The 23,557-nt window shown below is 44.0% G+C and overlaps 1 protein-coding gene across 1 annotated transcript in view; it reads left to right on the top strand.

Annotated features, from left to right (window-relative positions):
• The first annotated feature begins 207 nt into the window (after positions 1-207).
• The window catches only part of azi2 (5-azacytidine induced 2), a 61,007-nt gene continuing 37,657 nt past the window's right edge, over positions 208-23,557 (top strand). Inside the window, exons 1-5 of the mRNA XM_033047229.1 lie at positions 208-356; positions 8,341-8,640; positions 17,758-17,883; positions 18,372-18,471; positions 20,958-21,106. Coding sequence (XP_032903120.1) covers positions 8,413-8,640; positions 17,758-17,883; positions 18,372-18,471; positions 20,958-21,106 — 603 coding nt within the window. The 5' untranslated portion in view covers positions 208-356; positions 8,341-8,412. The remainder of the gene's footprint in view (positions 357-8,340; positions 8,641-17,757; positions 17,884-18,371; positions 18,472-20,957; positions 21,107-23,557) is intronic.

The following is a 23,557-nucleotide window of genomic DNA, read 5'->3' as shown; positions in this document are numbered from 1 at the left end:
GGGTGACGTTTCGGGTCCAGACCCTTCTTCAGACGTGTCACTTATTCCTTATCTCCAGAGATGCTGCCTGACCTGCTGAGTTACTCCAGCATTTCCCCTCCCCCTCTCCCCCCCTCCCTCCGTCAAGGGAACGAAGCGCGGCCCCAAACTCCGCGTCACTCGCCAGCGTCATGGCGTCACTGTTCCAGCGTGGCGGCGGTCGGCAAATGGTCACGTGGTGCGAGCTGGGAGGTGAAAGGGGAACGCGGGGCTGATTCACAAATGGAGGACAGTGGGCTGTGCCCAGTGTCGGTATTGGAAAGCAGGCGCTGAGAGCCGGGCTGCCGGCGGCGGCGGAAAGTAATCGAATTTAGCCGGTAAGTGAGAGTGACATCGGCGAAACCTGGGCCAGAGATCTGAAGAAGGGTCTCGACCCGAAACGTCACCCATTCCTTCTCTCCAGAGATGTTGCCTGTCCCGCTGTCCAGAATGTTGTGTCTGTCTTCTGTGTCCCATCAGCACTCTGGACCCAATGGGCGTCTTGAAGTCTGTGCCTGGCTCTTGGGCACCAGAACGTATACGTGGGGTGATCAGAGGCTGGTTCATTGGACATCTTTGCAAATTGTACATGTCAACTTTGTCAACAACTCGGGCGGCCTGGGTGATAAAAAATCGGATTGTTCATGAAATCGTAGATTAGAAAATAGATTAGTTTTGAGTGGCGTCATTCAATCAACTCATCGTACCATTGCTTTGGAAGAGTTGACTTGTGCATCCCTGCATTGTGTCAGTAACTCATCTCTTCCTTGTTTTTAATTAATTATCGAACTTCCGTTTCGAATTACGGAGGGAAACAGTTTGGCCCACCCATTCATGCTGACCAAACTAGTCTAATTTGCCAGTATTTGGGCCATATCACTCTGGACCTTTCCTATCCACGTACCTGTCCAAGAGGATCGAACCTGCGGTGGTTAAGTACAGTAGTGGGAACTGTAATTGTGTTTTGTCAAAATAAAGTTTAGATGCGCAAGTGCTTGACTCAGTGATTTTTGACTGAAACTAGACTGGGGGAAGCTTAGAACAAGCAATTTACAAAAGGATCCAGAGAACTGGCCTCCACCGCCCTCTGAGGCAGTGAATTCCATCGACTCACAACTCTCTGTGTGGAAAAACTGTTTCCTCATCTCTGTTCTGAATGGCTTACCCTTATTCTTAAACTGTGGCCCCTGGTTTTGGACTCCCCCAACATCGAGAACATTTCCTGTCTCTAGTGTGTCCAAACCCTTAATAATCTTATATGTTTCAATAAGATGCCCTCTCATCCTTCTAGACTCCAGAGTATACAAGCCCAACCATTCAATTTTCTCTCAGCATATGACAGTCCCGCCATCCCGGGAATTTACCTTGTAAACCTACGCTGCACTCCCTCAATAGCAAGAATATCCTTCCTCAAATTAGGGGACCAAAACTGCACACAATACTCCAGGTGTGGTCTCACTAAGGCCCTATACAACTGCAGAAGGACCTCCTTGCTCCTATACTCAACTCCTCTCGTTATGAGGACCAACATACCATTTGCTTTCTTCACTGCCTGCTGTACCTGCATGCTTACTTTCATTGACTGATGAACAAGGACCCCCAGATCCCGGTGTACTTCCCCTTTTCCCAACTTGTCACCATTTAGATAGTAATCTGCCTTCCTGTTTTTGCTACCAAAGTGGATAACCTCACATTTATCCACATTAAACTGCATCTGCCCACTCACCCAACCTGTCCAAGTCACCCTGCATTCTCATAGCATCCTATGCTACCTGCGCTACCTGCCCCCTCCACCTGTCTTCGTATCATCCACAAACCTGGGCACAATGTCTTCCTGGGGGTAAGTCCACCTTGTCCAGGTGACTTATCCACCTTCAGACCTTTCAGCTTACCAAATGCCTTCTCCTTAGTAATAATGAGAGTCCCCTGACTCTCCGGAATTTCTGGTGTTTTACACTGCCTCCACTTTGATAGACTGACACAAAAACATGACAGTTCATGAGCCATTTCTTTGTTCCCCATTCCCCATTACTAATGCTGCAGTGTCATTTTCCAGCGGTTTAATGTGCACTCTTGCCTCTCTTTTATTCATTGTATATCTGAAAAAATATTTGGTGTCTTCTTTATTTTTGGCTTGCCTACCTTCATATTTAATCTTTTCTCCCATTATTGCATTTTGAGTTGCCTTTGTTTTTTAAAAGCTTCCCAACACTCTGGCTTTCCACTAATCTTTGCTAGGTTATATGCCTTCTTGTTTGCTTTTATGCTGTCTTTGTCTTCCATTGGAAGTCACGGTTATCTCATTCCCCCCTTAGTAAGCTTCTTTCACTTTGTCATAGTCATACAGCATGGAAACAAGCTCTTCGGCCCAACTTGCCCACACAGACCAACATGCCCAATCTACACTTGTCTCACTTGCCTGTGTTTGGCTCATATTCCTTCAAACCTATCCTCTCCATGTACCTGTTCAAATATCTTTAAAATGTGGTTGTACCTGTGACAACTACCTCCTCCGGCAGCTCGTTCTATATACCCACCACCCTTTTGTGTAAAATAGTTGTCCCACAGGTTCCTATTAAATCTTTCTTGCCTCTCATTGAACCTGTGTCCTCTGGTTCTTGATCCCCCTATCTATTTATACACCTTTATAAGATCATCATCTTCCTGTGCTCCAAGGAATTAAGTCCTAGCCTGCTCAACCTCTCCCTATGGCTCAAGCCCTTAAGTCTTAGCAACACCCCCGTAAATCTTCTCTGGATCCTTTCCTATAACAGGGTGACCAAAACTGAACGCAATACTATAAATGTAGCCTCACCTATGTCATATACAGCTGTAAAATTACCTCCCGACTTCTATACTCAATACTCTGATGACGGACAATGTGCCGAAAGCCTTATGGACCGCCTCTTTCTACCTGACGTCACTTTCAATGAACTATGTACCTGCACTCCCAGATCCCTCTGGTCGACAACACTCCCTAGAGCCCTGTCGCTCACAGGTGTAGGACCTAGCCTGGTTAGACTTCCCAGAATGGAACACCACACACTTTGTTGTATTAAACTCCATCAACAATTTTTCACCCGACCTGCCCAACCGATCAAGATCCTATTCCAATTTTTGCCAACCATCTACACTATCTACAATAACACCCACTGTAATGTCATGGAGGATCTATTTATACACCTATTTATAAATCTATTTATACACCTCAAGGAGGAGGAGCCATCCTGGGGAACGGCTGCTAACCAGCAGCTGTCCGTTCAATTCACTTTTTTTATTAGTTTTTAGTGAATTTTGTCCTATGTTTGTTGGGGAATTTGACTTTTTTATGTGGGGGGGGAAGGGGGAAACTATTTTCTAGGTCCCTACCTGGTCGGTGAGGCAGCTTTTTCCCCGGGCTGCACCGTCGACCCGTCCTTGCGGCCTACCAGCGGGAGTGGAGCGGCATTTTCCTGGCAGGGACCGCCCAGCACCTTCAGCTTCGGTGGCGGCACAGCGCTGGAGCGCTATCGCGGAGCGGAGCGGGCGATGCCTTGCCTGGGTCGCCGCGCTGGGTCGTCGCGCTGGAGCTCCGGTATGCTGAGACCGCTGTGATCAACACCGTCGAGCTGCGGGGCTGTGGAGCGGCCAGCCGCGGGCGGCGGCGCCGACTTTAACATCGGGAGCCTCGGAGCACCAACCGACGCGGCCCTGTCGGCTTCGGAATACCACGGACTCCGGTAGGGAATCGGCCGTCCCAGCCGCTGTGAGGACTCTCCCGACGCCGGAGCAACACCACCCGGCGAGAACGGCCAGGAACATCGGGCCTCCGTAGAGGCAACTGTGGAGGCCTCAATAGGCCTGACTATGGGAGAACTGGGGATGGGGACTGGACACTGTGCCTTCCCCCACAGTGGTAACCATTGTGGGGGGATGTTTTTTTTTGTGTGTAAATGATTATTTTATTCTGTGTCCAAGATGGCTGCCGGAAGGGAGAGTGTACGCTGGCGCGCTTTAGCTGCCGCTGCTCTCTCTTCATATTGTGTTTTTGATTTTTGTCTTTGGATTGAATTCTGTCTTTAATTTGTGTACTGGTGATGTCTTTACTATTTATTTAATTCCGCTTACATGTTTTTACTCTATTTGCTAAATTTTGTAAGGTGTCCTTGAGACTCTTGAAAGGCGCCCATAAATAAAATGTATTATTATTATTATGGGATGAAAAGATCCTGCGTCTTTCAAATTACTCCCAGAAACTCCTGCCGCTGCTGCTCCATTGTCAAATCTGCTAGGGTCCCCTTCCAATCAACTTTAGCCAACTACTCACTCATGCTTGTGTAGTTACTTTTACTCAACGTTAATACCGGAAAATGGAAAACTGTTGTCAAGGTGTGTAGCCTGACTTTGACCCTGAAGAACTGCAATAAATAGACACACCCTAAAGTTAATTGCGATGGAAATTCCTAAAGTTTGCGTGTCTGCTTTCAGATCAGAAGAAATTAACATAATCTTCTTTCTATGTTGATAGTTTAATTACTTGAGGTATTTTTTTTTCTGAGAGTTGATGGGGGGGGGGGGGGGGGGGGGGGGGGGGGGAAGAACAGATGGAATGTTGGGTGGCACTGAAGAGTAGTCTGAGCAAATTATGTTTGAATGGGCAAGTTGAAGGTAGGACAGGACCAGAATTCAAATATTGCAATTTTTGTTTAATACATTACATTGTGCATAATGGAGGAAAGCAGTTCTGCCGAAATTGTGGTGCAGTCTGAAAGTAGTACAAAAAACCAATACAGTAACTGAATGAGGTGGAATTAAGGTAGATAAAAATGCTGGAGAAACTCAGCGGGTGAGGCAGCATCTATGGAGCGAATGAATAGGTGACGATTCGGGTCGAGACACTTCTTCAGACTGATAGGGGGTGTGGGGGCGGAAAGAAGAAAGGAAGAGGCGGAGACAGTGGGCTGTGGGAGAGCTGGGAAGGGGAGTGGAAAGAGGGAGAAAGCAAGGACTATCTGAAATTGTCAAAGTCAATGTTCATACTGCTGGGGTGTAAACCACCCAAGTGAAATATGAGGTGCTGCTCCTCCAATTTACCGTCAGACTCACTCTAGCCATGGAGGAGGCCCAAGACAGAAAGGTCGGATTCGGAATGGGAGGGGGAGTTGAAGTGCTGAGCCACTGGGAGATCAGGTTGGTTATTGCGAACTGAGTGGAGGTGTTGGGCGAAGCAATCGCCAAGCCTACACTTGTTCTCACTGATGTAGAGCAGCTGACACCTAGAGCAGCGGATGCAATAGATGAAGTTGGAGGAGGTGCAGGTGAACCTCTGCCGCATCTGGAAAGACTGCTTAGGTCCTTGGATGGAGTCAAGGGGGAGGTAAAGTGACAAGTGTAGCATTTCCTGCAGTTGCAAAGGAAAGTACCGGGGAGGGGGTGGTTTGGAAGGGACAAATTGACCAGGGAGTTACGGAGGGAGTGGTCTCTGAGGAAAGCAGAAAGGGGAGGAGATGGAAAGATGTGGCCAGTGGTGGGATCCCGTTGGAGGTGGCGAAACTGTCGGAGGATTATCTGTTGTATGTGGCGGCTGGTAGGGTGGAAGATGAGGACAAGGGGGACTGCCCTTGTTACGAGTGGGGGGGGATGGGGAGTGAGAGCAGTTGCGGGGTATAGAAGAGACCCTGGTGAGAGCCTCATCTAGAGTCGAGGAGGGGAACCCTAAAGAATGAGGATATCTCCGATGCCATGGTTTGGGACACCTCTTCCTGGGTGCAGATGCGGCATAGATGGAGGAATTGGGAGTAGGGGATAGAGTCCTTGCAGGAAGCGGGGTGGGAAGAAGTGTAGTCCAGATATGCATGGGAGTCAGTGGGTTTATAGTAGATGTCGGTCAGTAGTCTGTTACCTGCGATGGGGATAGTGTGGTCTAGAAACGGTAGAGAGATGTCTGAAATGGTCCAGGTGAATTTGAGTGCCGGATGGAAGTTAGTGGTGAAATGGATGAAGTCAGAGGTAGAATTGTACGTGGCAGTAAATCTGGATTTCATAAGAAAACTAAAGCGGAGTTAGACCTCTTAACACTTCAACCATACCCACCATTCAATATGATCATGATTCATTTGATGCGGGTTGCATTTCCACTTTGCCAGTTCACTGTAGCCCTCAGCTCAGAGTAGAGAGAAATAGGGTATGTAGAGAGAAATTGCGTATGTAGGCAGCAAGAATCAAGTGTATGTTCACGGGCCTAATAATGCCTGCATGTTCCCTTAATGCTATTATGCTTTAGCAGAAACTTGATGTGCTTTTGGCATGTGGTACAGTCAAATTCAGTAGCAAGTTGATTGTGCTTGTGAAAATAAAAGAAAACAGAAAGGCGATTAAGGTCAACAACATGGATGATTAGTGTCAAAGCTGCATCACTGCAGAAACTTAACCATGTAGTTGATGATAAGTTGTCCATCAGTTCATTACAAGTTGACACCAATCTCATGGTACTTGAGCTAAATGTGAAGGGGAAGAACGCATGAACATTGGATTGGAAAAATTCAGTCTGTATCAAGGGCTGACTAGATGTGTTGACTGGAATGAACTGCAGATGCTGATTTACACTGAAGATAGGGCAGACTTTACAGGTGAGGCAGAGGACCCCGACAATCTTTTCAGCTGTGGCAAAGGTTCACTTGCACCACCTCCAACCTCATCTACTGTATCTGCTGTTCCAGGTGTAGACTCCTAAATATCGGTGAGACCAAGCGCAGGCTTGGTGATCGTTTCGCTGAACACCTCTGCTCAGTCTGCCTAAACCTACCTGATCTCTCGGTTGCTAAATACTTTAACTCCCCCTCCCATTCCCACATTGACCTTTCTGTCCTGGGCTTCCTCCATTGACAGAGTGAGGCCAGGGCAAATTCACCTCATATTTCGCTTGGGCAGTTTACACCCCAGCGATATGAATATTGACTTCTCTAACTTCAAGTAATATCCTTGCTTTCCATCCCTCCCCCTTTCCGGATCTCTGACCAGTCTGATTGACCCCAATTACATTTTATCAGTTTGCTTTGTTGTCACATTCTCCTAGCTAGCAATGATCTATTCTACATTTTCCTTGATCTCTATCCCCTCTCATGTCTTGTTCTCACACCTTACACTTCCTTATCTCTGTGTCTCCCTCTCCCCTGACTGTCAGTCTGAAAACGGGTCTCGACCTGAAACGTCACCCATTCCTTCTATCCAGAGATGCTGCCTGGCCCGGTGAGTTACTCCAGCATTTTGTGTCTAACTAAGTACTGACTAGACTACTGTGCTTATGTTTCCAATTTTCTTTGCTACATCCTAAATGGTGGAGCTGCTCAAAGCTCCATACTAGTTTAAACATATAGAATAGGTAGTAAAATGTACAATTGAATGTGGATTTGTGTTAAGAATAACAACTCTGTGCACCAGAGCAAATATTTTGCATCACTAAATGCTTACCTTTTTAACTGTGTACTAGTCTAAGTGGGACCCATTCATTGGGAGGCCTGGTTCCCCCAACACAACCCATTCCGCAATGCAATATTCCACCACTCACCTGTTCCCCCAATACAACCCGTTCCCCTAAATCAATATTCCACTACTCAGGGGAGAGGGGTGTGGGGTGGGGGGGGAAGTGGGTGGTGGGATGAAGGGGAGTGGGGAGGGGAGGGGAGGGGGGGTGGTCGCACCAGACGCAGGTCCCACTCTGCTCACCCCGCACCTTCAGCTTTCGGCCTCACGGATCAGCATCAGCAGATCCCGGTCCCACTACGGCTTCACTCAGAGGCTTCCAGTTCAACTCAGCAGCTTCCGGCTCGTCATGCTGGTCGCCGCAGAAGCAGCCCGCATGCTGCTCACTCTCCGCAAGCTGCTCACTCTTTGCAAGCTGCACACTCTCCACAAGCTGATCAACACACTCCTGCTGCACACTCTCCACACAGCTGAAGGGGAGCTTTTTATTTCCTCGCCTCCGTTATTGACAGCAGTTGCCGGAAGGGGCGTTTTTTAACGATTTTTAGTCCTTCATAACTTTTGTACTATTTCACAAATAGATCCGAACAAAACGTATTTGACTTGTAGCAGAGGCGAGTGAGTAAGGTGGCGAAAAATCATAGCGCTATGGGGGATTGTTTTTGTGCAAATTTAAAAACAACGCAAACCGGAAGAGGACAAGATGAGAATTTCAGTATTAGTATAAATAGATGTGACTGAGAATTGGGGTTTATTTTGGTTACTTTTGATGACCTTGAAATAATATTTATTAACATACAAAGCTGTTTTTATTGTGAGGACGTACCATATTCAACAAATTTGTTTTGTTTTGATTGACAGTGAGCCTGTACTGGTCAGCGGAAGAGAGCTGTGGCTTCTGTCATCATTGGTGAGCTGTGTGAAGACGTGAGCATGGACGCAGCATGTGCAGAAGATGATATTTCTATTTTGAATCATGAAGAAGCAAGCCCTGAAGCAACAGCTTTCAGGTTTAGTCCTGTTGCAGGTTCTTCAGGTGATGAATCTGTCGGTTCCCACTTTGCACTTGTCACAGCCTACGAAGATATCAAAAAACGATTGAAGCAAACGGAGAGTGAAAATTCTTTGTTGAAGAAAAAAGCTCGGATTCTGGAGGAAAGGGTAAATTATTTTGTGTTGAATTGTAGAATTTATTAGTTTTGAAATTAGCAAAATATTAATATGCAATGATATTGACAATTTGCCTCTTTGTTCCAACCTTGTCTCCTAGCTCTGTCTCCCAGCCACCTTTCTTTTCCTCTCATAGAAACATAGAAATTAGGTGCAGGAGTAGTAGCAAATGACAGAATAGTTTGTGAAATTTACCGTGGTTATTATTGGGTCTTTCATCTGTCAGCCTCTCTTTGAGAGACATGTCTATGAACGACTAAATATTATTAAAGAGGAATCATAGAAACATAGAAAATAGGTGCAGGAGTAGGCCATTCGGCCCTTCGAGCCTGCACCGCCATTCAATATGATCATGGCTGATCATCCAACTCAGTATCCCGTACCTGCCTTCTCTCCATACCCCCTGATCCCTTTAGCCACAAGGGCCACATCTAACTCCCTCTTAAATATAGCTAATGAACTGGCCTCAACTACCTTCTATGGCAGAGAATTCCAGAGATTCACCACTCTCTGTGTGAAAAATGTTTTTCTCATCTCGGTTCCCCCTTATCCTTAACTTAAATCCTTAAGATTTCCCCCTTATCCTTAAACTGTGACCCCTTGTTCTGGATCGTTCAACCACTTGGTCTCCCCTGAAAAAACTTGCAGTCCCTCACCTTAACCTCTACTCTTGTTTCTCCATCCCCATCTGGAACTTTGCTGTCTCTGACCTCCACCTTCTTTCAAACCCCACTGTCTCCACCTCTATTTAGGATCTTTAGGCAAAGTATAGCTTAATAATATCTTGAAACTACAGGTAGAAAATTAATTCCCTATTATTCTTTCTAAAATGCTACTTTATTTTATGTTCGAGTCAATTCTCTGATGTAGAGATTGGGAAATGTCCAATGTCACGCTTGTCTAGAAGAGAAATGAATGCTTGGAGACACAATAAATGCAGTAAATGTTTTTGAATCTGATTTTTCCGAGGACATTGTGGGAAACTGGAGAGGAAAATTCGGGAGCCCTTGGTTGAAATTTATGAGTCGTCCTTAAATACAGGATAGGTGCCAGACGACTGGAGGGTGGCAAATGTTGTGCCTCTTTTCAAGAAGGGCTGCAGGGAAAATGCTGGGAACTATAGGCCGGTGAGCTTAACATCTGTAGTTGGTAAGTTACTAGAGAGTATTCTGAGGGACAGGTTATACAGGCATTTGGACGAGCAAAGGCTGATTAGGGATAGTCAACATAGTTTTGTACGTGGGAGGTCGTGTCTCCCCCAAATCTGATTTTTTTTTTAAAGACTTGACCAAAAAGGTCGATGAGGGCAGAGCTGTAGATGTTGTATACATGGATTTCAGTAAGGCATTCGACAAGGTTCTACATGGTCTGCTGCTCTGAAAGGTTAGATCGCATGGGATCCAAGGAGAGATAGCTGAATGGATAGCAAATTGGCTCCATGGAAGGATGCAGAGGCTGATGGTGGAAGGTTAAAGGCCTGTGGCTAGTGGTGTGCCTCAGGGTTCAGTGCTGGGCCCGTACTGTTTGTCATCTACATCAACGATTTGGATGAGAACATATAGGGCAAGATTAGCAAGTTTGCTGATGATACAAAAGTGGATGGTTTTGCAGATAGCGAAGATGGTTGTGAAAGATTGCAGCACGATCTGGATGGATTGGCCAGGCGGGCTGAGGAATGGTTGATGGAATTTAATACAGAGATGTGTGAGGTGTTGCATTTTAGAACGTCTAACAAGGGCAGGACCTACACAGTAAATGGTAGACCTCTGGGTAGTTTTGTCAAGCAGAGGGATCTAGGAGTACAGGTGCATTGTTCCTTGAAGGTCAAGTAGCAGGTAGATAAAGTGGTCAAAATGGCTTTTGGCACATTGGCCTTCATCAGTCAGAGTATTGAGTATAGACGTTGGGAGGTTATGTTACAGTTGTATAAGAGGTTGGTGAGACCGCATTTAAAATATTGTGTTCAGTTCTGGGCACCATGTTACAGGAAAGATATTGTCATGGTTGAAAGGGTTCAGAGAAGATTTACAAGGATGTTGCCAGGACTGGAGGGTCTGAGCTATCGGGAGAGGTTGAGGAAGCTGGGTCTCCTTGGAGCGCAGGAGGATGAGGGGTGATCTTATAGAGATGTATGAAATCCTGAGAGGATGGGACTAGTGTATCTGAGACATGTTGGCCGGTGTGGGCAAGTTGGGCCGAAGGGCCTGTTTCCACACTGTATCACTCTATGTATTGTGAGTGCTGCTGGCGAGATCCTTATTTATCATCCACTCATAATTACCCAAACTAAAACGTTTGAGCAAAAAATAAGGCTGGAGGATCTCTGTCGGGCAGCATCTATCGAGGGAAATAGATAGACAATGTTTTGGGACAGGATTCTTCTTCAAGACTGGATTGAAGGCAAGATAGGTGGTAGAAAGAGGTAAGGGAAAGAACTGGCAACGATAGGTGGATGAGGGGTTGATTGGCAGATGAGTCGGGTTGGGGAGGGAAGGCTGGAGATTGTTGCAAATACTGGAGTGATATGTGGGGAAGAGAAAGGGTTGTAGATAATAGAATCTGATAAGAAAGAAAGGTGAGGAGTGAAATGCAGAACCAGAGGGAACGATAGTAGATAGTTGGAAACGGGGGAGACGAAAGAGGGACACCAACAGTCTTGGAGTGGGTGATTACCAAAAGGATAAGAAGAAAGTAACTGAGATAGAGGGGTGCGAGGAAGAGTAGAAAGAAAGGTATGTGTGTGTGAGGACCTAGTTAGATCAGTAGAAGTGAGAGTGGGTGGGGGGGAAGTATTGGTTACCTGGAGTTGGAGAATTTAATGTTCATTCTGTTGTAGGCTACCCAATCAAAATATGATTTTCTATTCTTAAAGTTTGCACCTGCAGGGGAGCAGAACGGAGACAGACAGGTCAGTATGGGAATGAGAAAGTGGGAAATCCATCTAGCCATGGCAGACACAGTGCAAGTGTTTCGCACTATGGCATGCTTGGTATTGCCGATGTCGAGGTGGCCACATTGAGAACAGCACATGCAATAGACAAGGTTGGAGGAAGTGCATGAGGGTGAGAACAAGGTTTGCCAGGCAGAAGATAGTTAGACTCAGTGGGTCAGAAAGCATCTCTGGGGAAAAAAAAGAATAGGTGACGTTTAAGGTCAAGACCTTTCATCAGACTGTTGAAGGGTCTCAACCCGAAATATCACCTATTCCTTTTTTCCAGAGATGCTGCCTTGCCCACTGAGTTACTCCAGCATTTTGTGTTTATCTTCGATGTAAACCAGCATCTGCAGTTCCTTCTTGCATAAAAGATAATCTTAGTTGAGGCGAACTGGTTAAATCTTTATTCTTGGAAGAAATTGAAGTCCTTGATGTCTTCCTGTTTGGGAATTGAAGTGTAAAGCAACTGGATGTCCATGGTGAAGAAAAGGTGGAGGCGGCCAAAGTCTTGTGAGAGTGTGTGAGGTGTTTTGGATTTAGGTGGGAATGGACTAGTCAAAGGAAGGACAAGATAGAGTTGAGGTACTTGAATACGTAGGAAAGAAACCCTTCTTCAAACCAAGATGCTGGTTTGAAGAAGGATTTCGACCCAAAACATCACCCATTCCTACTCTCCAGAGATGCTACCATTGAGTTACTCCAGCATTTTGTATCTATCTTTGAGGTACTTGAAGATGTGTTCAGTGGAACAAGAGCAGCAGAAACGATTGACCTACCATGACAGCCCTATTGATGGATCTTGGGTAAGAGGCAAAAACATGCCTTGCGGAGCAGGGGTTCTCTCAGGTTGGAGGCCGTGGAGAGGTGATTGCCAGAACAGATGAGAACTGTGATGGTTAGGGAGACGGTGGCCTGGTATTTGTTGGTGGGATCAGGATCAAGGGGTAGGTACGAGGTGGTGTCCCGAGAGCTGTCGCCTAGCCTCAACAAGATAGAGGTCAGTACACCAGACTATAATAGTGCTGGCCTTGTCATCGAGTCTTAGAGACATGCAGGACAGACACTTCGGCCCAATTTGCCCCAGTGGACCAAGATGCCCCATCTATGCTAATCGCACATGCCTTCATTTGACCCATATTCCTCTCAACCTTTCCTATCCTTGTACTTGTCCAAATGTCTTTCAAATGTTGTGATTGTATCTGCCTCGAGTACCTCCTCTGGCAGCTCGTTCCATTATTCCAGCACCTTCCGTGTGGATATAGTTACTCCTCGGGTTCCTATTAAATATTTCCCTCCACCTTAAACCTATGTCCTCTGGTTCTTGATTCCCCAACTCTGGATAAAACTGGGTTTACCATACCTATTTCCCTCATAATTTTATACTGTTCAATAAGATAACCCCTCAGCTTCTTGCTCTCCAAGGAACAAAGTCCTAGCTTGCCTAACCTCTCCCTATACCCCAGGCGGGGGACACAATTTATTGGCGGCCGCGCGCGCATGCGCACACTCACGAGGCTTCGAAGGCTTCTGTTGTGGGCCCTGTGAATGGTAATTACAGTTCAATCTCGTGCTAAATGCAGCTCAACTCTGCCTGTCTCGCCGGGTTAACCTACAGTCCTGCCTGGACTGACGGAATACCAGCCCGGAGCTGTGGAGCTAGCGCTGCTTCTCTGCACTGGCTGTAAGCCTGGGCCATATTTCCCTTAAGTCCAGGCAGGGCTGTAGGTTAACCCGGCGGGAGAGACAGAGTTGAGCTGGGTGTAGCGCTGCTTCTCTGTACTGGCTGTGGGCACTGCGCCCGTCTGACTCCCGACGTCTCTGGCCACCCCTGGGCGTGGGGGGCACTCGGGTGGGGACGGGGATGGTCCAGTGTCGGTTCGGCAGCGATGGCAACGCCGGAGAGCCGGCCAGGATCGATTATGGCTGCGAATGAGGCGCAGGTCTGTGTCCAGGGCTGCCATTGTGACCCTATGACCTGGACACGTCTCCCTCCTCCAATCACCGCATTCTATCCTCAGTCCCATCCCCCTACTTCCGCCTCTGACCGACACCTCCCTCCTCCGATCATCGTGCTGAATCATCATGTCCCACCCCCATTGCCTGCTGATCAACGTCTCTCTCGTCCAATCGGCGCCCTCGATCAGCAGTCCCACCCCCACTGTCTCGCGGAAAGAGGAGATTTCACCGAGTTTTAAAATCCGGATTACAAAAGATGGGGGGATCGTCCCCCACCTCTCAAAACAGAGGGGGGGTGGGCATGTGTCCCCTGCCCCCCCCTCCCCCCCCGGGTTTTCCACCACCGGCCTTCGCCTCTTCCTTTCTTCTTTCCGCCCTCCACCCCCCTATTCCTTTGCTCCATTGATGCTGCCTCACCCGCTGAGTTTCTCCAGCATTTTTGTCTACCTTCGATTTTTTTCCAGCATCTGCAGTTCTTTCTTAAACAATACAGCATATTATAGATAGCTGGGAATTTTGGCAGAGCAATCACAAATTAAATTTAATCCTGGCAAGTGTGAGGTGATGCATTTTCAGAGTGCAAACAATGGTAGGATGTACACAGTGAATGATAAGTCTCAAGGGAGTAATGATAAAAGCAAGGAACTTGGTGTACACTCATCCCTGAATGTGGCGGCACCATTAGATATTGCGGCGATTAAGGTATATGGGTGCTTGCTTTCATTAGCCAGAGTATAATCTATTTTATATTACTAAATCTCTGTTCTTGACCGCTTTTGGCCGTCTGTGCTGCGATTTCCGAGAGAACGCCGCAACCTACGGCCATCATTTTTGGCCACCTTGCTCAGAGCCCCCCTCCGCCGCATGTGTACCGAGGATTTTTCCCGTCGATGAAAAATGACAGAGATATTAATGGTTTTACAAAATTGCCCATTCTCTCTGCTGCCCCCACTGGCGGCAGGGGGGAGGGACTATAAAACCAGGAAGTGGTGTGCCTCACTCACTCTTCAAGATGGAGGAAGGCAGAGGGTCACGTTTCTCTGAGCTGTGAATAACACTGAACACATGTCAACTCAAATGTGAGTGCCCTTAGTGGTTCAAAAATGCTTGCAAAAAGTGTCTATTGGTTCTAAAATGTTTGCAAAAAGTGTATATCTTCTATATTACTAAATCTCTGTTCTTGACCGCTTTTGGCCGTCTGTGCTGCGATTTCCGAGAGAACGCCGCCACCTACGGCAGTCATTTTTGGCCACCTTGCTCAGAGCCCCCCTCCGCCGCATGTGTGCCGAGGATTTTTCCCGTCGGTGAAAAATGACAGAGATCCAGCATCACACGGGAGGGCTGGTCCCCCAACGCAATATTCCACCTCTCCACCAATTCCAATATTGCTGGCCAGTGGGGGGGGGTTTCTGGAACGCTAGTATGTGTGTTGTGGGTCAAAGGGACTGGCTTCCAGACATTGTGGGCTGAATGGATTCTTGGGCTGGCAGCTCAGTCACTCTGGCCGGGCAGCTCAGTCACTCTGGCCGGGCAGCTCAGTCACTCAGGCTGTTGTGCACTGAAGGAACTGGTTTCCAGAGGGCTAGTATGGACATTGTGGACTGAATGGATTTTTGGACTTGCAGTTCACTAAGTCATGGGTGGTGGGCTGGCACTTCAGTCACTTACAGCTGGTGGGCTGGCATTTCACTTACTCATGGCTGGTGGGCTGGCAGCCCAGTCACTCACAGCTGGTGGTGGCAGTTCACTCAGTCACCCCTCTTCCCTTCTCCCCCCCACTCTGCTCCATGCCATTCCCCTCCCCCACACGCATTCAGTCCATCTCCCCTCAATCTCCCCCCATGCACTCTTAGTGGCTCTCCACACACACACACACACACAGATACTCAGACACACATACAGACACTCATACACAGAGACACAGTCAAACACTCACACACATACAGACACTCACACATACACACACTCATACACAGACACTCACACACTCATCCACAGACACAGACACAGCAACTCATACATACGCACGCACAGACAGACGACGCGCACACACTTTAGAATCAATAGAGATACTATCTGCAAGCATTTTAGAACCAATAGACATTTTTTGCAAGCTTTAGAACCAATAGTCTTTTTTTTTGCAAGCTTTAGAACCAATAGACTTTTTTTGCAAGCATTTTAGAAACAATAGACATTTTTTTGCAAGCTTTAGAACCAATAGACATTTTTTTAAAGCATTTTAGAACCAAAAAATACACATTCTGCAAGCATTGTAGAACCAAAAGAGACACTTTTTGCAAACATTTTAGAACCAATAGACACTTTTTGCAAGCATTTTAGAACCACTAAGGGCACTCACATTTGAGTAGACATGTGTTATTCACAGCTCAGAGAAACGTGACCCTCTGCCTTCCTCCATCTTGAAGAGACTGTGAGGCACACCACTTCCGGGTTTTATAGTCCCTCCCCCTCCCACCTTTGCAAGCATTTTAGAACCAATAGAGACTTTTTGCAAGCTTTAGAACCAATAGACATTTTTTTGCAAGCTTTAGAACCAATAGACATTTTTTTTGCAAGCTTTAGAACCAATAGTCATTTTTCTTTGCAAGCTTTAGAGCCAATTCATTTTTTTTGCAAGCTTTAGAACCAATAGACATTTTTTTGCAAGCTTTAGAACCAATAGACATTTTTTTGCAAGCATTGTAGAACCAAAATAAACACTTTTTGCAAACATTTTAGAACCAATAGACACTTTTTGCAAATATTTTAGAACCAATAGACACTTTTTGCAAGCATTTAGAACCAATAGACATTTTTTGCAAGCATTTTAGAACCAATACTTTTTTGCAAGCATTTTAGAACCAATTGACATTTTTTTGCAAGCTTTAGAACCAATTGACATTTTTTTGCAAGCTTTAGAACCAATAGATATTTTTTGCAAGCTTTAGAACCAATAGTCATTTTTTTTGCAAGCTTTAGAACCAAGTCATTTTTTTTGCAAGCTTTAGAACCAAGTCATTTTTTTTGCAAGCTTTAGAACCAATAGACATTTTTTTGCAAGCTTTAGAACCAATAGACATTTTTTTTGCAAGCTTTAGAACCAATAGACATTTTTTTGCAAGCTTTAGAACCAATAGACATTTTTTTGCAAGCATTGTAGAACCAAAAGAAACACTTTTTGCAAACATTTTAGAACCAATAGACACTTTTTGCAAGCATTTTAGAACCAATACTTTTTTTGCAAGCATTTTAGAACCTAGACATTTTTTGCAAGCATTTTAGAACCAAAAAAGACACATTCTGCAAGCATTATAGAACGAAAAGAGACACTTTTTGCAAACATTTTAGAACCGATACACTTTTTGCAAACATTTTAGAACCAATACACATTTTTTGCAATCTTTAGAACCAATAGACATTTTTTGCAAACATTTTAGAGCCAATAGACACTTTTTGCAAGCATTTTAGAACCACTAAGGGCACTCACATTTGAGTAGACATGTGTTCAGTGTTATTCACAGCTTAGAGAAACGTGACCCTCTGCCTTCCTCCATCTTGAAGAGTGAGTGAGGCGCACCACTTCCTGGTTTTATAGTCCCTCCCCCTGCCACCATCGGGGGCAGCAGAGAGAATGGGCAATTTTGTAAAAACATTAATATCTCTGTCATTTTTCATCGACGGGAAAAATCCTCGGCACACATGCGGCGGAGGGGGGCTCTGAGCAAGGTGGCCAAAATGACAGCCATAGGTGGCGGCGTTCTCTCGGAAATCGCAGCACAGACGGCCAAAAGCGGTCAAGAACAGAGATTTAGTAATATAGAAGATAGATAGATATGGGAGCTAGATAGGGTAGATGGTTAAAATCCTTTCCCCCAAGCTGGGGCTGTCTTAGATGAGGCAAAGCATAAAGGTGAGAAGGGGGAGATTTAGAGGGAATCTGGGGTGGGGGAGGAAGATCCCCTCACAACATTTTAAAAACACCAGGACAAGAACTTGAATTGCCATGGCAGGGAATACTCTGGAAGCACTGCAGCTAAATTGAATCAATGTAGGTGTACTCTGTTTGAAAGATGCAACCAGCACTTTTTCAGTTTAGCACTTTGTTTTGTTATGGTAATTTAAGACCTAATTTCTGACTTGTCGGAATATGAACAGATGATGGATGATTTATGTGAACTGCTGCTTAAAAAAAAACTTTTTTTGTTCCATGCATCCAGCTTCTTAATGCATCTATGGACAAAGAGAAAGGTTTTTTCGGACAGGAGGAGGTGAATAAAGCTTACCAGGTTTATCGGGAAGTCTGCATTGAAAGAGACAAGATGAGACAGAAACTGGAAAGAATGGTAGTATCCAATAATGTGTCTTGGTATTGTGTTCCAGTTACAATAAGTAGAAAGGCGTGTTTAAAAGAAATATCAAGAGAATATCATTGTTTTGTGGTATATGATTAATTTAATGTAAATTTTAAATTTGATTTAAATGTACAACTGCAGCTGGTAATTTTGAATTTATTGTTGTGTTCGTGACCTTTTACCATGTCCTATGAGTTGTCAGGAAAATGGTAACATGGGGTATTTGCAGGCTCTCCTATGATAACAAATGGAGGGAGATTTTTATGAAATTGTGTTGATATTTTTTATGTTATCTTCTGATTCTATGGTCTTTTCTATTGTTTCCTGTTTGTGATAAGTTTATTTTCCCAACTAGCCATGCGATCATCAAACATTGACTACATTTTGTGTTTTTTTTAGTGTGATATACAATTTAATGAAGTGAAAATCTTGCAGATGTACTTATTTTCAATGTCAAAAAATAAATTTGTTTTATAAAGGTCAAGGATCAGATGGATTCTGTCCGAATTCTGAATGAAACGCTACAGGCTAAAGAAGTAGAAATTCTTCAGCTACGAAGTGAAGTTGAAACCAATCAAGGTACATTTTTCTAGGATATAACATTTAAAAACATCATTGCGTTTGTTGCAAAAAATGCAGTCTTACCAGTCTAGGAGAATAAGATTATAGATTAGCAATGAATATTCTACATTGTGTTTACCCTAACTGTCACTAATGTCTCAGATTCAATCTTTGAGTTATGACTTGTATTATTTGACCTTGGCTCAGTAATTGTGAAGGGTCATGTCATACAACATGAAAATAGGCCCCTCAACCCAACTTGCCCATGCTTACCAAGATGCCCCATCTACACTAGTCCTGCCTGCATTTGGCCCATATCCCTCTAAACCTTTCCTATCCATTAACCTGTCCAAATAAATGAATGCTGTTATAGTATCTGCCTCAGCTACCTCCTCTGGCAGCTTGTTCCATGTACCCACCAATCTGTGTGTGAAAAGGTTTCCCCTTGGGTCTCTATTAAGACCTTTCCCCTCTCACTTGTCCCCTGGGTCTTCATTCCCCAATTCTGGGTTAAATACTGGATTTTACCTGTTCCCCTTATAAATTTACACACATTCCCCTCATGATCTTATACATCTATTGGAATTGCAGAGTTGGGGAATAAAAATAACAAACCAAACGTCTTTCACTCGGTGAGATTACTCGTTTACAAAGTATAGATATGATGCCTTCATAATTGAACTGTTCTACCATCAATGTGGTGTCTAGAGCTTGAATTTCAAGTTATTGAAGAGTTATCTGTGCTTTTGGAAATCTCACTAGAAAGCAAAAACAGCTGTGTGGTGTAAAATTTGAGCAAATTTGGGCCCCATATCCAAGGAAGGATGTGCTGACTGGAACGGGTCTAGAGGAGGTTTACAAGAATGATTCCAGGAATGAGTGGGTTAGCATATGATGAGCGTTTGACAGCACTGGGCCTCTACTCGCTGGAGTTTAGAAGATTGAGGGGGGATTTCATTGAAACTTACAGAATAATGAAAGGCATGAATAGAGTAGATGTGAAAAGGTCCTGGGCTCAGAATTAAAGGGCGCTCGTTTGGAAAGGAGGTGAGGAGGAACTTCTTTAGTCAGAGTGTAGTTAATCTGTGAAACTCTTTGTGACAGAGGGCTGTGGAGGCCAAGTCAGTTGATATTTTTAAGGCAGAGATAGACAAATTCTTGATTAGGACGGGTGTCAGGGGTTATGGGGAGAAGGCAGGAACATGGGATTAGGAGCCTAGATCAGCCATGATTGAATGGCATGACTCGATGGGCCGAATGGGACTCCTATAACGTGAACATGAAAAAATAAAATTCACAAGTGAAAATCAAAACTTATAGACCTCACTAAAACTTAGCGGCAACCCTAGCTCAACTCCCACCGGGCCAACCGACAGCCTCGGACCAACGACACCAGCAGCCCCAGGCCCACAGTTAGTGTGAAAAAGAAGCGACAACCCCAGCTCAACTCCCTCCGGACCAAACGACAGGCCCGGACCGATGACGCTAGCGGACCCAGACCCACAACTAGTGCGAAGAAGAAGCGGCAACCCCAGCTCAACTGCCGCCGGGCCAACCGAATGGCCTGGACCCCACCACCCTCGCGAGGCCCCACCATCGCGATGCCTCACCACAGCCAGGAGACCTCACTGCTGCGGTCTCAATGTCTCCTTCACCGCCGCTGTCTCGATGCCTCCTTGATGGCCACGTAAAACCCCAGCCGGGGCCATCGCGGGTAGAAGCCCGGGTCGGAAAAAGCGGAACGTTAATTTAAATGCGGCCCTCCCCTGACGTCACTTGAAGCTCGTGGAATATTCTGTGTGTGAAATGGGCGCCGAGTGACCCGAGCCATCGTGGCCACCCACCTCATTGTGACGTCATCAGTCGAAGCCTAAAAGTCAGTTTTGCCTTTTTTTTAAACTTTAATCAACAATAAGTCGTGAAATATTGAATCTTGTGAAGCTGATCACTGCTTAGAGGGGGAAATGTGAGTCAGAATATGTAAACATTTTATCGTTACTGCGTAGCGATTTGGCGAAAATATAAAGATATATACACACACACACACACACACACACACACACACACACACACACACACACACACACACAATGAGAGTTTTAAAGTCATAGAGATATGAGTTGCCTATTTCCTTTGCTCCATAGATGCTGCTGCACCCGCTGAGTTTCTCCAGCTTTTTTGTGTACCTTCGATTTTCCAGTATCTGCAGTTCCTTCTTGAACATAGAGATATGAGTGTTATTCTAGCTTCCCTCCAACCTGACACAAGAGATCATTATTGATTTTTTGGAATAATACATATTTAAATTGGTAAAGGAGATAATGAATGGGTTATTTTTTTATACTATGATTAATATAAGCTTTTAATCAAACTTAATCATGTGCACAGAAGTTAAATTTTTTTTTTAAACAAAAGAAAAACATTATTAAGAGGCAATACCTACATTGTTGATAAATGCTTTGTTGAAAAGTCATTGTTTTTAGATATTCTTCTTTACTTTGTAGTGATGGATCATCTGAACAGAACCTATAATTCCTGGGATTTAGAAAAATCAAGTAATGAACTGAAAGTGCAAACCTTAAAACAAGAACTGGAGATTCTTAACCAAGAATGTAATTTCCTTAGAGAAGAGCTACAAAATTATAAACTGAAGGTAAATTGAAGGTGTTATTTGTTTTTTTTAAGTTTCATTCTTGGATAATTTTTGAGAAACACAATTTGAAATGGTATGGTACCAAACAGTTTACTGTAGAGACAAAATCTTTAATTTGATGACATTTGTTCCACTATGTATGACAGTATAGAAAATCATCAATGATTTTGGCAATTGTACAGTATATGACAGGAGAAACGTTAAGATGTGTGTTTTCTTCAGAACAGTAGAAAAAGAGGATGTTTTGCAATCTTAAGGAGGACAGAGCAAGTACATTTACCAAAATATGTAACATGATTATATTGAATAAAGGAAATTGTTTTTCAGATAAAGCAGATCAGAAAAATTAAATTACTCAACATGGAAACGGCTTCACCATTCTCTGGAAAAAAATATGGAGAAGTTGAGGGGATGCAAGAATATACTTAAGAAGGAAGTCAGGAGGATAAAAGGGGACGTGGATAGTTATGGTGGATAAGATTAGGGAGAATCTAAGTAAAGTTTGAGTATATTATGGGGGAAAAGAATAACTAGGGAGAGAATAGGGTCTTTCAAAGACCAAAGTCTACATCCATGTTTGCAGCCGCAGGAGATGGGCAAGGTTTTTCCTCTGGTTGTACTTTGGAGAAAGATATAAAGTTGAGGGATCTTGGAATTACATCTGTAGTAGGTGAGGTAATGGATGGGTTCTGCAGGGATTCTGAGGGATAAGATTACATGCATTTGGAAAGACGGGTTGTTTAGGTATAGGCTCCACAATTTATAATCCCACTTTGCTTAGTTTTGTTGCAGATATTACATTTGATTCCATTATCCAAATCATTGAGTAACTGGATCCAACATTGACACCTGTGGTATCCCACTCATACTGCCTATCACCAGCAAATAAACACATATTGCAATTCTCTATTTTCTTGATGTTCACTGTTTTTTGTTTTGTTTTGTTCATGCTAATGCATTTCCCCCAAAACCAACTCTTTAATTTTTGCACAATAACCTTTTCAAAGAGTTTCTTAAAATCCATATAAGTATAATACATCAACTGGTACTTCTTTAGATGTTGTTGGGACAATTTGATGCAGCTATTCCGATGGCATTATGACGAGAATTGTGGGAGAGTAGACATCTGTCTAAGAAGAGAGAGCGTACAAGTGTGCCATTGTTGCCATTTGTTTCTGCCATATCAGTTCTCAAGATATAGTGATGGAGTTCCTCCATTCATCGCGTGTCTGCTCTTTTGTTTATGCCCTCCTCTCTATAGATATTGCTTAACCCGCTTGAGTAATTTGTCAAAAAAAAAAGACCCCTTCTTGTCTTTCATGACTATCAATAGGTAAGTAACATTTGCACCAATTAAGATCTAGTGCAATTTTCTGGTAAGTTCGTATCATTCTGAGAAATTAGCCCAGGTTTCTGCACCCACATTGAACTCCCAGGTGTATCCAACTTTACTTTGTCTACTTGCTCATGGCAAATTGTATGCAAGCAAATTGAACCTGGGGCACAGAAATTACCAAGATTGCTGTCAGTATTATAGTATTAACATGTCAGAAATCGTTGGACATTTTGTGATCTTTGCTGTGCAGGGTCCAGTCTTAATTGATTTCAAGAATTTTTGTTTTATACTTCAGATTTTTGGACGAATGCAAGATGTTATTATATATCTTTCCACTAGATGGTGATCTAATCCTTTGTGAAATAATAGCGCACAAATTCTTTAAGTATCTTAAACTGTTGATCACTTCTTGGGATCCTTTTTGTGATGGTTTTCATCGCCAACAATAAATATAATGCAATGAAAATTTAAAATTCATCTTCTAAATATTTGAATACCAGTGATCAAAAAACAAATGTCAGTTCCTCACAAGCAAGGAGCTAAAAATACCAAGCAGATCAGGCAGTATTTGTGGAGCGAGAAACGGTTAATATACCTGATCAGTTTCGGTGGCATTTTTTTAATCCTCTAGGATTAACTAGATTTTTCACACATTATCTCTGCAAAGCTATGATTTTCTGGAGTAATTTGTGCTTCTATTGGATTTGTTCTTGCACAATCTCACCATCTGGAGTGTGAATTAAAAAATAGTCAAAAATAATTTAAAATATCACTGACCCTCTAATTTGCAGTAAAATATTTGAAGTGGTTATTTTGTGTAAATTGATGCAACTCTGGATCAGGATTAGTACAAATTATGCTCTTCTTTACGTAATGATTGAATTTTGTCATCACTTGAGCCTTGAAAACGATGCAGTATTTAACAAAAAAAAGGGTTTATTGTAGATTTTAAATCTTCCTTAACTCTCTCCAACTTTTTTGGGCTGATTTCCTCTTAAATTCTTCATGCTCTGGTGATGAGAAAGGATTATGTTGCATATCACTAAACAATTAACAAATACTATCACAGTAACTGTTAACATTTTAAGACAATGTGGCTGCCCAGATTGCCGTAA

Source organism: Amblyraja radiata, chromosome 2, assembly GCF_010909765.2.
Source record: "Amblyraja radiata isolate CabotCenter1 chromosome 2, sAmbRad1.1.pri, whole genome shotgun sequence".
Taxonomy (NCBI): Eukaryota; Metazoa; Chordata; class Chondrichthyes; order Rajiformes; family Rajidae; genus Amblyraja; species Amblyraja radiata.
Note: the sequence above shows the minus strand (reverse complement) of the source record. Positions and strands in the feature narration are given on the sequence as shown.